Genomic DNA, 20521 nt, shown 5'->3' on the forward strand with positions numbered 1-20521 from the left:
CCGCCGGGGACGGATCTTCTGCACGTGCTCTGCGCATGGGCGGGAGAATCTGCCTCCTGATTGGTCGACTCTCTTCTCCTCATTGGGCGGGGCCTTCTGGCCTGCATGAGGCTGCTCTCTGTACCAAGTGCCATCAGACACTGTTATTTCTAATGAAAACATTTGCTGGAATCCAGAAGCTTCTCCAAGCATCACAGAATCCGCGCGCGGGCTGTACTTTTTAGACTATTTTTGCCCGAGTTGTACACAGAGGGGAAAAAATGAATGTTGTGTGAGGTGTAACTTCCAGCAAGTTGCCTCAAGCGAGCTTCTTGTTGAGTTGTTTGCTCTTCGTGTCCAGGCCCTGTTCGCGGGTTCCTTTGGCATCCAGAGGGCCTGAAAAGATGTACCACCTCTCGGTCCTGGTGTGCCTTTATTCAAAGTCTGGGGACAGGAGAGAAAGCGTGTGCAGGAGGGATAAAATACTATTTTAGGCATTATTATTAACTGTATCAGGGGTGTGTTAAATTGTGTTTTTTGTAAAGTGCACACTGCCAATCAGTTTCTTGGCGCTCTGTGTAAAGAGCATTTGTATTTATGTAGCGCTTACTACCACTGATGAGGCATCTAAGTGCATATTTTTTTTATATTTTTTTTAGAGTTTTATATAGCGCGAACTAGACCAGAGAAATCGGGTATCAGAGCGCTTTACATGAGCACCAGTTTCGTTACAAATGGACACATTAATTTTTGTTAGGCGCGGGGAGATTAAGTGATTTGCCTACAAAAGCAGGATGTTGAGCGTCGCTGCCAGAATCACAGGATGTTGAGCGTCGCTGCCAGAATCACAGGATGTTGAGCGTCGCTGCCAGAATCACAGGATGTTGAGCGTCGCTGCCAGAATCACAGGATGTTGAGCATCGCTGCCAGAATCACAGGATGTTGAGCGTCGCTGCCGAGACTCGAACGCGGTTCCCCAGCTTCGAGGTCGACCCGCTCTAGCCGAAACGCTACATCCTCTCCCCTTTATGGCAGACGGCACGTTGCTCCGTAACCCAAGGTTACTGGTTAATCAAGTTGTTATTATATATATTTAGTACATTGTTGGTTATTGCCTAGGACTTGTGCTCTTAGAAACTGTATTGTTGCTTAGTTTGCTGAGAGTAAGGCAGACAGGAATGTCCCAGAGGAGGTGACACTCAGAGGCATTAAAGAGTTGCAGAGGGTGGAGCATAATGAAAGGATCATTCGATAAGAAGGAATGAGAGAATAAATTCACAAGCTATAAATCGAGGTCCATTTCCATACATGAAGGTTTCAGTAATATGGGGGGGGGGTTTTAACACCTTCGGTGCTCATGACGAGCTCAGCTCGTCATGAGGCACAGTGGCGCTGTGCTCATGACGAGCTGAGCTCGTTGTGACCGCCGCGGCGCTCCCACGCGGGGATAATTCCCCTGCTGTGCTGAGCGTTCTAAAGAAACGGGTGTGGTCAGGACGAGCTCAGTTTGTCATGAGCACAGCGCCACCGTGCTGCGTGACGAGCCGAGCTCGTCACGAGCACCACGGCGCTGCGCGCGGCTCCCCGCACCGGGGGGGGAATTAGCCCCGCGGTGAAGGAGTTAAGCGTGGTCTTAGGATGTACAAAGTGCAGAAAAGAAAGGTTGGCAGTTGTCACCCCTGGGCATGAGATATGTTGTTGCACCATTTGTTGTTCCTTTGGCTGTTGTTGGTTGTGGTAAAGAGTAGTCTGTCCATTTTTAGATTAGCTGTCAAAGATTATTTCGATGCTTTTAACTTTTTGATAGGCAGTACCGAGTTATGCGCCATGTCCGGACACCGAAGTGAAGTGATTTTCAGTGGCTCCAATAGTTGCACGTGGGGAATTCTTTAGTTCTGGATCTTGAACCAAGAAAGTGGTTCCACCAACACTTTTTTCTCTGTAATCAAGGATTATTAAGCGTAGTGCCAACCTGCAATGTATATTTGTCAGTTGGGAGTATGTGTTGATTTGTGTTTGAGTGAATTGTGGTCCACTGCCCTTTCTTTCTTTATGTTTGCTGCATTAAAGGCTTCTTGCACTTGGGAGCCCGCGCAGAGCCTTCAGGATTGTAGAGATGAGGGTTCAAATATTTACAATTAGAAGGAGTTTTGCTGATGAGTTTTGGGTTCTCGGCAGACTGTTCCGAGTTGTGATCAGAATGTTGCGGTGTAGCATGATTGAGGCTCGAGAGGATGAGTGATGTTGTATCTTGTAGCTTTGGAGGAATCCAAGGTGTGGAAAGATGTGTCTGAGTTTTTTCATTGTGTAGAAACTTGATTAAAATAACCTGCTCTCTTGAAGAATTCATGCAAAGTGTAGAGTTAAAGATACTTCTGTAGCTATTTTTGGAAAATGTCCAAGATCATTTAGCCAGAAAGGTGGAGGGTCATCATTTTTCAGGGTAGAATTTGAGTTTTTGAGGAATTTACCTTGAGGTGAGTCAATGTCATTCATTGGTCGACGGCTACGAGGCATGTGTTGGTTTTCAAAGATCCTATGTCCTCAGGGTTTTCCAGTTTGAGAACGGATCTGTGTATCTTCTCCGTAGTTGTAGCTCTTGAGTCCAAAACCCTCTAAGTTTTAACAGAGGTTTCCTGTAGGTGTTGTAAAGTAGAGGTGAGATGATAGATCCTTGTAGATTCCTTTCTTAAGCAGTAAGGATTTGACGAGAGCGAGGCTGTGTTCATCAGGTGTGGCCTGAGGTTAAGCCAGGATGAACCCTACTGAGATGCTGCTAACTCTACTGACATCTCTCAGTCTGCGATGTATCGTATCATGGTTATGTTTCGTTACATATATTTAATGCTCCCAGAAATCCGTTTTACGGATTTTTTACAGATAAATACAGACAGAAAACAATGTGTTTTCTCTCTGCATTTATTTTTAAATGTGGATAAATACAGAAAATTGGGCTTCTTTTAAGTGACTTTCCGTGCTGTCTCTCATGAAATATAGCCCACCAGCTAAGCAGATGGACAGCATCGGAAATGTAAAAACAGGGTGAAATTTCTTTAAATAACGGCATATGCCAACATACATTTGTGGTAAAATGCTCATATTTACCAGCGGATGTACTGTTATGCAATATTTTGTAGCTTAAGTAGCTAAAACACAACAGACCTCAAATTATGATTGTGCGTCTATCAGTTAAATAAATATGGAAATGTAAAGTTTTACGACTTCATTTATCTGAAAAACACAAAATAAATATGGATAAATACAGATAAAATGAGCCAAAAATAAATATGGATAAATACAGATGGAAATGTTACAAAAATAATTACCATAAAACCGGAAGCCCTACATATATTTAATATAGCACAGTGAATCGCCCCTGAAGGGGTATCTCGGCGCTGGCACGCAGACCAAGTTACCAGAGCGAAAGGAGGATCGTAGAAATCAGAAAAGCCAGGTTTTAAGGAGTTGTTTTGTGCTGTGACACACTCTGCGGAAACTTTAATGGGAGTTAATGCAGCTACACCACCTTTGTTCACTGTGTTTTTTAGGTCATCTCTAACCGGGATTAGGTCTGAATCAGACCCTCTTCCTCTGTGGAATCCTGTCTGCCAGTCTGAAAGTAGTTTTGTCTATGATTTCTGAGATTTGGTGAAGATGGCTTTCCAAATAACTTTTCTCAGGGGGGTACTTTAGAGACTGATCTGTATTTGTTGAGATCTAAATTGTCCTTTTTAAGTAGAAGACAAACTCTTTATGTCAACAGTGGAAGAATGATAAACTATGTTGCTATTTCCTGGGATTGTAACCATTGGCCTATGACCTGGCTGTGATGGGCAGGAAACATCCCTTACAACGCAGTCATTACAAAGACCTACCTTTACAACGCAACTGTTACAAAACAACTGCCTTTACATCACATGTCATCACAATGCAAGTCATTACAATGCAAGTCATTACAATGCATGTCATTACAACGCATGTCACTACAACGCATGCCATTACAACGCATACCATTGCAACGCATGCCATTACAACGCATTATAAGGTAAGTAATGGAGATATTTTTAGTATTAGGGTGGGTATGGGTTTTGGGGTGCAAGGGACTAGTAACTTTTACCCCTACACTATCCAACATTTTCCCTACTGTTGCACTCACTGAAGTGGGAATAGTAATTTTTACCCCTACACTATCCAACACTTACCCTACTGTTGCACTCACTGAAGTGGGAATAGTAATTTTTACCCCTACACTATCCAACACTTACCCTACTGTTGCCCTAAAAGTATTATACATTGTAGTGGTATGTGTTGTAATAGTAGTTTTACAAAATGCATTGTAAAATCATGCAATCTAATGGTAGTTGCGATGTAAAGACTGCATTGTAAATGCATGCGTTGTAATTGCATGAGTTGTAACGTGATATATTTGTGACGGGTAGATCCTCATGTTGCTGTGTAACCTAACTTTCCTTCCGTGAGCAACAAAAACCATAAAGCGGCCCCTAACTATGGGACCCCTTCAGAATCCAAAACAATAAATACAAAAAAAGTCAATTCCACTACTTAGATATTACCAATGAAGTGTTACCTTAATCAGTACAACAAGATTCACCATTCGCAGCCCGACAAACTGACCCTACACTGCTCGCCGGTTCTTATTTTCTCCGCCTTTGAGGGATGAAAGGCCGGGTTGGCCCGACGGGGATTGAAACTTATCCGGCTGGTAGATTTCCAGCGTTTACGTCAGGCTCGGAGGGAGCTGCGCTTGCGAAACGCCGACGACCTAATGCAACGACAAATGAATGCCATTTGGAAGCGAGAGAGGCCGCCTGAGCCCAGACATCATGCAACAATTTAAAAGTGTGTAATCCCTGCCCCGAGCAGCTCCTGCGGAAACCAGATCTGGGAACAATTTAGGAGAAAGTGCCCGCGTCGCTCTCCTGCGGCCCCAGTGAAGGGAGCCAGGGCTCTGTATTCGAGGGTGGTATTGTAGCATTTATATAGCGCTTCCTACAGGTTGTGGGGCAGCTACGCACATGATAGGATAATTCAGCGTTGGTGCCCTTTTGGCTAGCTAGTGCCAACACAGCCACCCTGGCATCATGGCGCAAGAGTGCCTGTTTTGTAGGCAGGATTGTTTTTCCGTAGGAAGTGGCACCACCCTGCACAAAAACAATCCTGAGAGGTGTTTTCCTGAATGCAGCACAGATAGAAAGAGGAAAAAACGAGGAGAAATAGAGATAGTTCTCCTCAATACACCTCACCTGGGGAGGCATCTCTTTGTGGGGCATTTCCAAGTTTACCAAGTTTGGTAATTCTGGGAATGCTTCAAAAACTATAGGATTTGGTGGGAACACCCACCGCAACACCCATGGAACGCTTCCCTTCCGCAGAGTAAGGCAACGCAGTGATTTGCGCTGCGTTGCTTATGCCAGATTTGTGAAGAAATTCAAAGCCACACAATGTGGCTTTGCGTGGCTTCCTAAATCTGACTTAGAGGCTTGCATTATGCATGTACCACTTTGCGTGGTGCAAACGTGACGCAAGCCTTTCATAATTATGTGCCTTAGTGTGGCTTCCACCCACCTGGACCGACGCTGGGCACCCCTTGTGGAGATCACCCAGGCCAAGGCGCTACCACCTCGCTCAGGTCGGTGATGATTGGAAGTGTGATTTAGGGGTGGGCGGAATTTGCGTAGTCGTGCTACGGAAAGCTCCGCGAAACGGTAAAAAATCTCAGCGAGCACGCATAAATTCCACGAACACGCCCATTTGCAACGTTTTTTCCTGTTCGTGAACGCGGTTTGTGTGCTCGGGGAGAAATATCTTGCAAACACGCATTTTGAAAGTGTGAACAAGCAAAAAATTCAGCGAATCGTGTAATTTTGGGCAATTCCACGTTCTCTGCGGAACGCAAAATTACCCAAATTCCGCGAGCGGAAAGGAATTTACTGCCCGGGCCTACTTACGAGGCTTTGGTAGCATATAGCGCATTGTCATTTGGCAAGTACTAAGGAACTTTACCGAGGACTAACCAGTTCCATGAGTAAGTCGAAGAACCCAAAACACTAGCGGTGGGGAGGAAGGTGGGAGGGTGAATAGACTGCGGCATGGACTAAGGTGTGATTAACAACATTAACCGCAGAAAATTGTGTTGTGGAGTTTCTTGAGATATGCTATTAGGAACACGCATGAGGGTGGCGCTGAAGGTGGTGAGAGGGTGCTGTTCTGTGTGGACCGATAGAATGTCGAGGCTGAGCCATAGGTCAATAGGTAGTGAGTTCCAAAAACTGACTGTCGCTCCAGAGGACTCTTGCTTCCATGTTAACGCAGACATGAATTTAGGTGTTTCTGAAGTTGGTTAAGCCTTGAAACTAGGTAGCCTTACTCTGCTGGACAGTGTTAGGTGGCTGGCAAGGTAGGTAGGGGAAGGCCTTTACGGTAGGGTGACCAGGCGTCCTGGATTTGCCAGGACGGTCCCCGTTTTAAACTAGCTGTCCGGGTAGATTTCGAGAAATTTAGCTCACGTCCTGGGTTTTGGAGAGGGTCGACTAAAAGTTGGGGGGATGTGTTTGTTTTACAAAGCTGGGATAGTTAGCAGTTGTTCCAAGAAAGCAATTTAATTCACAGGCAAGCCTCTGGGTTTAAAAATAGCATCTTATGTATGTTCTTACTGCCTGTTCTGTAATTCTCTGCTGAGGAGCGCTGTCATTCTGTGCGCGCGCTTGACGTAAAGTTATAGTCCTTCTTCTATTTTTGTGAAATGTCCCGTTTTTTTGCTTTAAAATTCTGGTCACCCTACTTTACGGTGATGCAGCCTAACTTGAGCCTGACATGCGCCTCCAGAGGCAACCAATGGGAGGTCTCCCACATGTTCGCCTCTGTGCGTCAGAGAGCGCCAGATGAACTCTTTCCAGTAAAGTTTTAATGCCAAGTGTGCGCATGAGTGCAGACTTCAGCTTCTTCCAACCAGCCGCCGGCCCAGAAGCCCAATCTAGCTCTATCACCAGCTACATTTTGCAGGCCGCTACTTCCAGGTCCATACTCAGTTGGGGGAAACATCCTTTACAACGCAATTTTTACCACGCAGTGCCTTTACGACGCAACTTTTACAACGCAAACCATTACAGCGCATTGCGCTGGGGGGCGCTCTAGGATAGGGAATAGGTTTAATTTACTATCCAACACCTTCCCTACTATCCACGGGGACTGGAGTTGGAATAGTAAATTAAACAATTCACTATCCAGCGCCCAAAAGCACTATGCGTTGTAAAGGCATGCGTTGTAAAAACCGCGTTGTAAAGGCATGCGTGGTAAAAGCATGCGTTGTAATGTCATACATCCCTCAGTTGGAGATGGTTTCAGCTACACACCCCTGTGTGCTGGGGCTGTTGGTTAGAAAGCCAGGCCTGGCTGAGGCTCCTCACCTGACATGGGGCTAGCTGGCTGCAGTGCAATGCATTTTTTGTGTTCAGTGCATTTACGCAGACCTCAGTCTAAGTTACAGTAGTTTTGTTGTTTTGTCAGTCGGCAGGCTTTTCCTCTCACCTGATTGGTCAGAATACGAGATGATCTAAAAAGCAATGCATTGGTGTGTGCCCCAAATAAAACCAGGGACCGTATTGTGCAATCAGGGTCCTACCACACTCTGTACCAATCAATCAATCATAGCATTTGTAAAGCGTACTACTCACCCGTGAGGGTCTCAAGGCGCTGGGGGGTGGGGACGTGACCACGACGCACTCTTAAGGTTGTGCATCGGGTGACGTGTGGAACACTATATGTTACTTGATTCGATTTGATTTTCGGGTTTTGTAGGGCGCTCTTACGCTGAGGGCATAACCCGCCCCAGTGCAGCCATGAACATGTGCCTGCCCTGGGGGCAACACATTAAGGAATGGCAGAGGGTCTGTTTGAAGTCGTTTTTGCAACTTTCACTGTACAGGCAGCAGCCTCCTGCCTTTCAATGGGCATCAGAGGCCCCCCTCCGCAGGAGGGTGCAGTGAGTGACTGCACTTGACTCCAGGGGAATGCCTGGGGGTTCCCTGGGACCCCTTTCCCTCCTCCTCGAGGGGCGCCTTTGCATGTGAACTGCATGATGCCTCTAAGTGGTGCAGTCAGTGCATGTTCTAATGGCCTCTTTGCCTCTGCGCCCGTGTCTGTAATACATCACAGCATAGAGGCAAAGTATGTTCTCATTGCATGGGACTATGACTGCAAATGAGGGAATGCCCCCTTATAGCACTGACTGATTTGCATATGTCTGAACTGGGGTGGCAGAGTGGGCTAAAGAACGGTGATGGATTCAACCCAGATCTTTTGATTGGGTGTGAGTGTTTGATTGGTTCAGATGCTCCGTCCATCACCACCCCCTTTTGTACCACTTTGGCCGCCATAAGTGTGGCAGGGTATGCTCAGACGTGAGTCCCTTGCTCACTTTGCCACTGGATTCAAGCAAGCCTGGCTGAAGACGGCTGATTAGCCAGAAACCGGTCCTCGGAAGCTTGTTTCTGGTCCAGGGAAGGCATGGCTTGGCAGTTCGGGCTGGACTGTTCCCATGAGGCACAGGGTCAGACTGATTTGCATATGGCCATGTCTGAACTGGGGTGGCAGAGTGGGCTAAAGAACGGTGATGGATTCAACCCAGATCTTTTGATTGGGTGTGAGTGTTTGATTGGTTCAGATGCTCCGTCCATCACCACCCCCTTTTGTACCACTTTGGCCGCCATAAGTGTGGCAGGGTATGCTCAGACGTGAGTCCCTTGCTCACTTTGCCACTGGATTCAAGCAAGCCTGGCTGAAGACGGCTGATTAGCCAGAAACCGGTCCTCGGAAGCTTGTTTCCGGTCCAGGGAAGGCATGGCTTGGCAGTTCGGGCTGGACTGTTCCCATGAGGCACAGGGTCAGACTGATTTGCATATGGCCATGTCTGAACTGGGGTGGCAGAGTGGGCTAAAGAACGGTGATGGATTAAACCCAGATCTGTTGACTGGGTGTGAGTGTTTGATTGGTTCAGATGCTCCGTCCATCACCACCCCCTTTTGTACCCCTTATAGCACCGGCACAAAACGTGCGCCAACACAATACATAAACTAGAAGGGGCCGGACAAGCATCTCTGGCCTCTTCTATAACACCCAAGTACCCCAGAGACGCAAGGAGCGGGTGCAGATACCCCCTGCGTCCCCTGAGCCCCCACTGTGATGGAGAACCAGGAGTACAGCTGGAACCAGGCACTTCCGTTCATCACTTTTGTGTCGTCTACGTGAGTCACCCTTGAGCGTCATTTGTGGGTATGCCCTTGTGCGGGTCCCGGGGCACTCTGCATAAGAATCTACATGATTCTCTCAGAGGCCCAGAAAGGTATAAACGGGCCTGGAGTAGTGTGTTTTTGGCTTTAACGTTCTGGCAGTCCCAATACTAATTTGCATTTTTAAAGACAGACGAGTGCTAAAAACAAGGTAGTAATGGATTGTGGGCAAAGTAATTACCCATGGCTCTTGCTGATTGTTTCCATTCATCACTCTGGTGTTGCTTCTCTGTTATAATTGTAATACACGGGTGCGCTTTATTGTATACTGGTATGTTAAACTGTTCTCGTGCTCTAGGACACCTCTGATACCCTCAACTCCAGGCTCGAGTCAAGGTACCACGCGGGTGGATGGCGTCCCCCCACTTATTTTCCCCGGGGGACACCGTTCCCCCTGCCAAACAGCTGGACTTCAGTCTTTGACCTCTCTGGGACGTGACGTCAGTTCCTGTCGTGACGTCACTTCCGGTGACGGCGTCCCCCCACTTCTTTTTTACGACTTGTGTCCTGCCCCAACTCTTAACCGGCTCTGTTTCCCACTCTGTTGTAACGTCACGTACCGTCCCGTTGAGTTTGTTACCCTTGTTTTTGCCATTTCCGTACAGCGCTCTGATACCCGTATGGGTCTTGTTCGTGCTTTATAAAACTTTTCAAATCACATAAATAAAGAACAGCTCGTAATTACACGTCATTGCCCTCCCACCCGGAAGTACAATTGTTGACGTACACTGAAGATGTGAACTGAATCTGCAGGTTGGTCAAATCCTCAGGTGTCATTCAATTGACGGCTAAAAACAACGGCACAGTTTTTCTATGTTAGATGACGTAAGATTTATGGTGTAGGGGGTACCCTTTGAGATAGACCATTCATTGATCCCAGCCCCCTATGTCCTTAATTGGATTATCTCCTTTATCTTAACCACTTCCACGCTGATGACGGAACCGCTCAGTCATCAGCTGCGGTAGCGCTGTGCTGATGACGGAGCGGTTCCGTCATGGCCCGCCCGACGCGCCTGCGTGGCGCATTCTATTGAGCAGGCGGGGCAATGACGGAACCGCTCCATCATGAGCACCGCTCAACCGAGGCTGGTGACGGAGCGGTTCCGTCACCAGCATGGGCGTGCCGCGCGGCCCCCCGCCCCCTTAGCACTGCGGCGGAATAGCTGCCGCAGCGAAGGTGTTACGCGATTTTCATAAATATGGTCCATTCCTGTCCTTTCCCTGTGACGTAGGACAGCGCAGCACGGTGACTCGCTGCGCTGCGCCACAGCTCTGGTAAATATGCCCCGGTCTTTACAGTGCGTTCCTGCGCACAGGGATGTTGGTGTTTCTCCCAGAGTTATAAATATAATCTGTAATTGTGCCATGCGTGGCGCACTCCGTAAACCCCTTAAAATAGCCCCTGTCGTGGTCTCGCTTGATGCACGCCTCGGGGTGTTGGTCAACCCTTTCCGGGTCCATGCATCCAGCTGCCTGGGTGGCCACTGGGTGGAGAAGTGACGTCAGCGTCCCCGCCCCCTCGTTAACGCACGCGGCCACCTGAACTGTTCAAAGAGCTGCTCTTTTATAGCGCCTCTTGACTCTGTGCCCGCCCGGCCTCGCCCCAGGCGCTGTGCAGGTGTCTGCTCTGGAGGTTTGGAACAGCTGCTGCCCTGGGAAGGGCCACCTCTGGGGCAGGAGCAGGTGTATGTCCAGCCCCAGGGGGGGCTGTTAATGTGCAGCCTCCTGAATGCCCAGGGGCACCCAGAGGACATTCGCAGGAGCAAGCTGCACCCCACCCCCTGCTGGTGCCCACCCAATCAGTGCCTGGCTGAACATCTGGCAAGTGATGACCTCAGACTTGGAGGTCAGAGCTTGGCCATTTTTGCCACCTCCTGGACTGAGGAGGCAATAAAGGTCCAAATTAGGCGGCAAAGTGGCTTCAACATCTTGCAAGAAAAGCAAAAAAATATGGCGTCCTAACGTGGCAGACACTTTGCCAGTATTTTTTTTCTTTAGGTTGTGATTGTAACATACATTAAAGCTGTGCGGGTGAATGTTTCCCTCGTGGCTACCTCTTTTAAACGAACGCACCAATCAGCCCCTGAAAGGTGGGCAAGTGAACCTGTGGAAAGGTTCTGCCTCTGTGCGTCATTACGCACGCCCCCTTTCCAGTAACTTTCGATCCCTTTGAGCTTTTTTGTGTGCAGAAATCTGCACTTTATGCAGCAGCAGGTGGACGGTGCGAATGTCAGGTACAGCTGTAAAATGTGGCGATAAATGTGGCCACAGAATCGCAAGGAGCGCTGTTTCCTAGGATACAAGTGTGGACGGAATATGGCGCCGCTACTCATATGAGGAACCTTCCACGCCTGACCCTACCCCAGCCCTATTGTTCTTCTAGGGACAGTAGTGTATCGGGGTCTCTCTCCCCTTATACTCCACTACCTAAGTACCCTGTCCTTCGATGGGTGGGAGACCCCCTGCAGGGAAGTATCCAGGCCCGCCCGAGCGCAGCGGCCTCCGTGGCTTATCCTCAAAGGCCCCCTCCCCTGACCCCAAATGCCCCACCGGGCCACGCGCTGTTCTGCATCACTCTAATCCCCAGTCCTAAACACCCACTCTTCACCCCGAGCCGTCTGTGCGTTGTTTGGCAGGAGTCTGTGAGCCCTGTGTGTCTGCCAACCTCTCAACCTGCAGCCGGGGGCCAATGTACCCGGTGCAGCGCCTGGCAGCACCCAGGTCTGAAGAACGCGGCCTGGCACGGCGGGTGCTAGTCAGGGCGTTCCGGGAGTGGCCCGGGCCTGTCCCGGACGCGAGCCTCGGGCGAAAAAAAACAGAAAAACACAATATTATGGCCGCTCTCACATGCAAACCATGCATTTTGTCGTGTTTGAGGCCAGCGCGCCATATCAGTGAAGCGCCTAGATGACCTGCAAATGGTACAGCGCTGAGCACACCGTTGGTACCGATAGAAGGAGGCTGCCCCTGCCCCTGAGCTCGGAAGCCCCTTCCGTGAGCCCTCATTGGCTGATACCTGTCTGCGCGTGAACACTGGTACCTGTGTGCCCTCCAGGCTTGGAAATAATGTCAGCCATGGACTGACGTCAGGAGGGCGGGTTGAACATCTACAAGCGCTATTGAAAGGTAATGGGGAGTGGAGAGGTGAGGGCGTGATGATAGTACCAGCCACTGAAGGCTAGCGTGGCGGGTTGCGCGCCTGCTGCAGAGACCTGTGTCTAAACTTCAGGTCAGCGGTTGGAGTTTTCAAGGGGCCTATTCAGGCTTTCATCTTTCGAAGGTACATCTTGTACTGTTTAAGGAAGTGTTAGCAGTCGAGATGAATTGATAATTCCAGCGCAGCCTTCAGGAGGACACACCACACATCTACAAATAGATCAATAAATCTCTGCCCACGTCACTTGAGTCCAGGCCTCTCTGCAGACGTCATTTGGTACAATTCAGGGAAGGGGAACACATTCAGAGGAGGGAGGAGCTATACGTGCAAAGGAGGGAGGAGGGATACGTGCAAAGGAGGGAGGAGGGATACGTGCAAAGGAGGGAGGAGGGAGATGTGCAAAGGAGGGAGGAGGGATACGTGCAAAGGAGGGAGGAGGGAGACGTGCAAAGGAGGGAGGAGGGAGACGTGCAAAGGAGGGAGGAGGGATACGTGCAAAGGAGGGAGGAGGGATACGTGCAAAGGAGGGAGGAGGGAGATGTGCAAAGGAGGGAGGAGCTATACGTGCAAAGGAGGGAGGAGGGAGATGTGCAAAGGAGGGAGGAGGGATACGTGCAAAGGAGGGAGGAGGGAGACGTGCAAAGGAGGGAGGAAGGAGACGTGCAAAGGAGGGAGGAGGGAGACGTGCAAAGGAGGGAGGAGGGAGACGTGCAAAGGAGGGAGGAGGGATACGTGCAAAGGAGGGAGGAGGGAGATGTGCAAAGGAGGGAGGAGGGATACGTGCAAAGGAGGGAGGAGGGAGACGTGCAAAGGAGGGAGGAGGGAGATGTGCAAAGGAGGGAGGAGGGATACGTGCAAAGGAGGGAGGAGGGAGACGTGCAAAGGAGGGAGGAGGGAGACGTGCAAAGGAGGGTGGAAGGAGACGTGCAAAGGAGGGAGGAGGGAGACGTGCAAAGGAGGGAGGAAGGAGACGTGCAAAGGAGGGAGGAAGGAGACGTGCAAAGGAGGGAGGAGGGAGACGTGCAAAGGAGGGAGGAAGGAGACGTGCAAAGGAGGGAGGAGGGAGACGTGCAAAGGAGGGAGGAGGGAGACGTGCAAAGGAGGGAGGAAGGAGACGTGTAAAGGAGGGAGGAGGGATACGTGCAAAGGAGGGAGGAGGGATACGTGCAAAGGAGGGAGGAGGGATACGTGCAAAGGAGGGAGGAGGGATACGTGCAAAGGAGGGAGGAGGGAGATGTGCAAAGGAGGGAGGAGCTATACGTGCAAAGGAGGGAGGAGGGAGACGTGCAAAGGAGGGAGGAGGGATACGTGCAAAGGAGGGAGGAGGGAGACGTGCAAAGGAGGGAGGAGGGAGACGTGCAAAGGAGGGAGGAGGGAGACGTGCAAAGGAGGGAGGAGGGATACGTGCAAAGGAGGGAGGAGGGAGACGTGCAAAGGAGGGAGGAGGGATACGTGCAAAGGAGGGAGGAAGGAGACGTGTAAAGGAGGGAGGAGGGAGACGTGCAAAGGAGGGAGGAGGGAGACGTGCAAAGGAGGGAGGAGGGAGACGTGCAAAGGAGGGAGGAGGGAGACGTGCAAAGGAGGGAGGAGGGATACGTGCAAAGGAGGGAGGAGGGAGATGTGCAAAGGAGGGAGGAGGGATACGTGCAAAGGAGGGAGGAGCTATACGTGCAAAGGAGGGAGGAGGGAGATGTGCAAAGGAGGGAGGAGGGATACGTGCAAAGGAGGGAGGAGGGAGATGTGCGGAGGAGGGAGACGTGCAAAGGAGGGAGGAGGGATACGTGCAAAGGAGGGAGGAGGGAGACGTGCAAAGGAGGGAGGAAGGAGACGTGCAAAGGAGGGAGGAGGGATACGTGCAAAGGAGGGAGGAGGGAGACGTGCAAAGGAGGGAGGAAGGAGACGTGCAAAGGAGGGAGGAGGGATACGTGCAAAGGAGGGAGGAGGGAGACGTGCAAAGGAGGGAGGAGGGAGACGTGTAAAGGAGGGAGGAGGGAGACGTGCAAAGGAGGGAGGAGGGATACGTGCAAAGGAGGGAGGAGGGATACGTGCAAAGGAGGGAGGAGGGAGATGTGCAAAGGAGGGAGGAGGGATACGTGCAAAGGAGGGAGGAGGGATACGTGCAAAGGAGGGAGGAGGGAGATGTGCAAAGGAGGGAGGAGCTATACGTGCAAAGGAGGGAGGAGGGAGATGTGCAAAGGAGGGAGGAGGGATACGTGCAAAGGAGGGAGGAGGGATACGTGCAAAGGAGGGAGGAGGGAGATGTGCGGAGGAGGGAGACGTGCAAAGGAGGGAGGAGGGATACGTGCAAAGGAGGGAGGAGGGAGACGTGCAAAGGAGGGAGGAAGGAGACGTGCAAAGGAGGGAGGAGGGATACGTGCAAAGGAGGGATGAGGGATACGTGCAAAGGAGGGAGGAGGGAGACGTGCAAAGGAGGGAGGAAGGAGACGTGCAAAGGAGGGAGGAGGGAGACGTGCAAAGGAGGGAGGAAGGAGACGTGTAAAGGAGGGAGGAGGGATACGTGCAAAGGAGGGAGGAGGGAGATGTGCAAAGGAGGGAGGAGGGATACGTGCAAAGGAGGGAGGAGGGAGACGTGCAAAGGAGGGAGGAGGGAGATGTGCAAAGGAGGGAGGAGGGAGACGTGCAAAGGAGGGAGGAGGGATACGTGCAAAGGAGGGAGGAGGGATACGTGCAAAGGAGGGAGGAGGGAGACGTGCAAAGGAGGGAGGAGGGAGACGTGCAAAGGAGGGAGGAAGGAGACGTGTAAAGGAGGGAGGAGGGATACGTGCAAAGGAGGGAGGAGGGAGACGTGCAAAGGAGGGAGGAGGGAGACGTGCAAAGGAGGGAGGAGGGAGACGTGCAAAGGAGGGAGGAAGGAGACGTGTAAAGGAGGGAGGAGGGAGATGTGCAAAGGAGGGAGGAGGGATACGTGCAAAGGAGGGAGGAGGGAGACGTGCAAAGGAGGGAGGAGGGAGACGTGCAAAGGAGGGAGGAGGGAGATGTGCAAAGGAGGGAGGAGGGATACGTGCAAAGGAGGGAGGAGGGAGATGTGCAAAGGAGGGAGGAGGGATACGTGCAAAGGAGGGAGGAGGGAGACGTGCAAAGGAGGGAGGAGGGAGATGTGCAAAGGAGGGAGGAGGGAGACGTGCAAAGGAGGGAGGAGGGATACGTGCAAAGGAGGGAGGAGGGATACGTGCAAAGGAGGGAGGAGGGATACGTGCAAAGGAGGGAGGAGGGAGACGTGCAAAGGAGGGAGGAGGGAGACGTGCAAAGGAGGGAGGAAGGAGACGTGTAAAGGAGGGAGGAGGGATACGTGCAAAGGAGGGAGGAGGGAGATGTGCAAAGGAGGGAGGAGGGATACGTGCAAAGGAGGGAGGAGGGAGATGTGCAAAGGAGGGAGGAGGGAGACGTGCAAAGGAGGGAGGAGGGATACGTGCAAAGGAGGGAGGAGGGATACGTGCAAAGGAGGGAGGAGGGATACGTGCAAAGGAGGGAGGAGGGAGACGTGCAAAGGAGGGAGGAGGGATACGTGCAAATGAGGGATACATGGAAACTACCTTCCTTAAGGCGCTTCAGTGCCTCAGACGAGACCCCTCTGTAATAGAGATCGAACCGGTTGCAAACGTCAGCTACAGAGCATTAAAATTGCTTCCAGACCATACACTAGGAGATAGAGCACTATACAAATCATAAGGGTCAGAGGTCACAATATCGCACTGGGAAGAGTGAGGGGGCTGTTAGAACACATTTGTTATGGGAAGTGTAGTGGATTTGTGGAAAGATATCTAGAGTGGAATCATATAGACAAATAGAGCACAATAACTTAGAAAAGTCTGGATGCCGGCGGGAAAGCAACATTATTGAGAAACTAATGGTAACTCGGGTGTAAAGCTCACTTTATGGGGTCAGAATGTTTAGGTCTGACCCAGGGAGCACAATGCACGATCCTTGCTGTGTAATAACATTTTGTTGCTGTTCCATCTATTTTTAATATGAAGAACTTTCTTTCTTTTTTCTGCTTCCCCCCCATAGTTGCACGTTTGGGGGCATTCTTGCACACTTTGCATATTAGATTTCGCATAGTAGACGCACATTAATGTACTGCAATATAAAGGGTTCAGTAGGTGTGTCTGCAAACTGGTGAAGGGAAGGAAGAGGATGAGATTATCCCTGGGCAGTGAACTCCGCTCCGCTCGCAGAGTTTTCCGCACTCTGCGTTACGCGGAGATCAACGTCAAGATGACGACTGCGAGCGAGGAAATCAATCTCCTGGCGAAAGTTTTCCACGTTCGTGATCGCCAACATCAAGTTGGCGAGCGTGGAAAATCAACATCCCGGCGACATTTCTCAGCGCGGGGAGGGGGGTCGGGTTTTTCATTGCGAGTGATCACTTATGCGCGCGACAGAGATGCTGAGAAACTGCTCGTTCGCGTTGAGAAAGCTGCCGCTCGAGTAAAAATGTACTCGAGCAGCAGAATAGGAAAGCAGGGACCGCTTGCGCTGTGCATGGTGCCGTTCGCGGTGATTGCACAGTGCGGACAAGCATCCGGCACTGTGCATTCCCACCGAACTGCATTTTTATATCATACGCCGCCGCTTGCAGAGCTCCACGTAGTGCGTGCACTTCGCATAGTTTCACGTAGTGCAACTCCTCGAACTCCGCCCAGGGTAGGTGAGATGCCTAGATTTCCCTAAGTCGCCAAAAGTCAGAAATCTTCTTTAATTAGAGGAGCAAACCCACAATGAATAAATGTCCAATTCTTTTTCAAGTTTGGTGAATTGTCCCTTTTGGGCCAGAGTGGTTGAGGAGAACCAGGAAGCCTTCTTGGGTCTGTTGGTCTTTGTCTCATTTTATGTTCTCAGTTATTTGATTTGTGAGCGGTTGTTTAGCTATAATACACCATTATTGATTGCCCGTTCACTGATGCTACAACCGCTTTGCCCGCCTCTTTACCTCTAACCCGTTGTCTTCTTGTTTTCTAGTTGAACCAACCAGACAAGGCCGCGGAAGCTGCGCACACCTTCTTCATGGCGAACCCCGAGCACCAGGAAATGGAACAGAACCTCGCGGACTACAAGAACATGTCCGGGGAGGCGGTCGGTCGCCTTATGGATAGGGAGCGCCTTCCACACATGGTGAGCACCACATGTCCCCTGCTGCTTGTACGTATCATCAGTGAGTCTGAGGGTCTCCTGTTAGCGGTTACCACACATGGAACAAATATAATGTATCTCCCCGCTCCTGAGCAAGCTCCCCAAGAAACAGCGGGGTGGTTGGAGAGCGGATACGCTCTCTGAGGGCGCGTTGAAGCTGCCCAACCCGACGTATCTCTGACATCACAGGAAGCTGTCATGTGGAATAAAGTCAATCAGGATGAAAGATAAGCCCACCCTAACCCCATAGGCATTGATTGACTAACATTTAATTTGTAGCAGAAATGACATTATACACCCTTTGACCTCAAATTCTTGACCTGAAGTGATATAATTTGAACTTTGACCTTGAATATTTTCAGGAAGTGGAAGTGTGATCCTGATCACTTCTCAATAACTGGGCTGGTTGAAGTTTACACCCTAAATAAGTGCACTTACTATAGCAACACAGCAGTTACTAACACAAATACATGCCTATTTTAGATGCTAACTATATGTTAAATAGGTTGTTCTTAAATTATAAACTATAAATGTGATATATTTATTTATTTATTTATACATTTTTGGAATCATATGTCTGTGTGGACGACTGTATGTGGTTAAATCCAGGGAAGACATCTGTCCAGCCAGCACAAATCAAGACTTCGATGTAAAACACTTAGAGACCCCCTTATCCAATATTTTAAACAGAAAAGAGCCATATGTATAAGGCCATTTGGCAGTTGCAAAGCCTGCGATTTGCAAATTTACAGGCTTTGCAAAATGGCTTTTTGTGATGTACTAAACCAAATTTTGTGATTTTGCAGTGTTGCCAAATCACAAAATGTCTTTAGAAATGCAGGACAAATGACTAATTAGAAGGTAAGCATTTAGGGCGTGTCTTCAGCTTGTGATGCATGATGCAATCTACCAGTAGTTTACGACCATAACCCGGTTGCAAAATATGGAAAACGCAACGACTCCAGACTTAGGCAGCAACCAATTCGCAAAAAAAAGGAAGGGTTCCCATTGTGACCGCTTCCCTTTTTGTGAATGATAAAAAATACTTTGTTGGGGAGTGTACCACTGGCTACTATCAAACACATATTTCGTAAAAGAATTTGTTTTAATCACAGCCTTCTTTCCCGTAAGGACAATGGAAAGCATTAAAAAAAAATAGATAAAAAGCAATCACAGATATGGTGGTTTGTTGTCCCCACGAGGCCACCATCCCAGTGACGGCCACCAATCACAGTGAATTACAATTTGCGCCCTGCCGCATGATTAGTAATCAGGTAGGGTGTGTTACAACCCACTCCAGATGGGAATTTCACAAACTGATCTATTAGTACATCGGTTGATTCACAACAAAACCACTTTTTGTGAAGGAAATCTTCCTACATCTGACCCAAAGTCCCCCAGAAGAACAATTTAAATGGACAATTTTGGACACTATTAGGCAGAACCCCAGAGAGATTGTGTTGAGAAAATCCTATTTGGCGTAGCAGTCCGGACCAAAACCCCGGCTACAAAGGCCTGATGACCCCAGTAGACTTTGTGATGGTCATTATGATGGCCAACGCGCCCTAAAGAAGGATTTTCCTGCATGAGCGCAGCACTCACATTTAATTTAATACAAATGATCTCGGCTCATCACGTTTGTAAATGTATAATTCCGCAGTTTGCAGAATTCCCAAGACATACTGCAACTTTAGACCACAATCTGGGTAAGAAGTTGCTGCCTCTAATACAAAAAATCAGTGTGTGCTCCATAAAATGGGAACACATTACATCTCAGTAGGACTCAAAATCAAAAAGTGAACAATGACGTTCAGTTCACATTAAATCTTGTACAAGTCACTGTTCCACCTAGACCGCTACTGAAGGACCAACTCCAGAAGTGTTCAACGAGGTGACCATATCAAAAACACGGATACCGATGACGCAGAAAAAGGTGCCGCGAAGGTGAGTGTGTTCTTTTATACCAGTCAGCATATCGATTTAACTCACCAGTCCCAATGTCGCGGATTCATTTCCACGCCCTTCTTTTCTAGCTGTTGATAAAGGCGTTCAGCTGTTTAAACACATCCTCAATTTAAATTTAGATATGAACCAAGGAATCTCCTCTGTGCATGCAAACTTCAAGCAACTAGTTATTCAGTCCTCTTGACTCTCTCTGATAGGAGAAACTCATCACCAATGTTACTCTGAAGGTTTGAGGCCCCATTGAATTATTCCTCATAACAAAGGGTAGCACTTTCAAATGCCACCTGCCCTGTCCCACAGGTTATCTGCGACATTCTTTACCATACACAGATCTAACCATCTCCTAGTTCAGGGGAGAATCTCAAGCCGCCTTTTGGTCGAAACATGTCGACAACTATTCCTATAAGAGGAACTGAAACACTGGAATAAATGCAGAGAACACTTGGAACATCTATAAGCCAGTGCTTCAAACATATTTAGTCTGCCTTCGATTAGAAACATTTCAAGGATTCATTAAGCAATTGAAAAGCAGAATTGTTTACATATAAATATTAGGGCTTTCATAATTAATTTGGTTTATTCCTTTCTTCTTCTACATATCTTTTTAGCACAATATCTTGTGGTGATGGTGTCCTTTTCTAAACTTTATAGATCTTTTTTTACAAATGATACAAGGCAGCGATTAACGTTTTAGAATTTTTGGGGGTAAATAAGTGCTGCAGTGATACAGTATTTAGCCTATCGGCGCAAGCTACAGATAATACATTTCCATATATTCAGCACAGTTGAGATTTCTATAAAAAATGCTGATGTATCCTTATTTGAAGTCTACGTCATCCATGTCTTTTATATGTACTTACACCATTAAGTATTGCATATTGCTGAGCTTCCCTAACTTTTTAGATCCTCAGCTCAATTTTTACAACGACAACCTTTTGTTACCCGCCTAGCCTTAAAGGAC

The 20521-nt window shown here is 49.1% G+C and overlaps 1 protein-coding gene across 1 annotated transcript in view; it reads left to right on the forward strand.

Annotated features, from left to right (window-relative positions):
* The window catches only part of P3H2 (prolyl 3-hydroxylase 2), a 340022-nt gene that overhangs the window by 139269 nt on the left and 180232 nt on the right, over positions 1-20521 (forward strand). Inside the window, exon 4 of the mRNA XM_078667931.1 lies at positions 17425-17577. Within this exon, the coding sequence (XP_078524057.1) occupies positions 17425-17577 (153 nt within the window). The remainder of the gene's footprint in view (positions 1-17424; positions 17578-20521) is intronic.

Source organism: Lissotriton helveticus, chromosome 11 (assembly GCF_964261635.1).
Source record: "Lissotriton helveticus chromosome 11, aLisHel1.1, whole genome shotgun sequence".
NCBI lineage: Eukaryota > Metazoa > Chordata > Amphibia > Caudata > Salamandridae > Lissotriton > Lissotriton helveticus.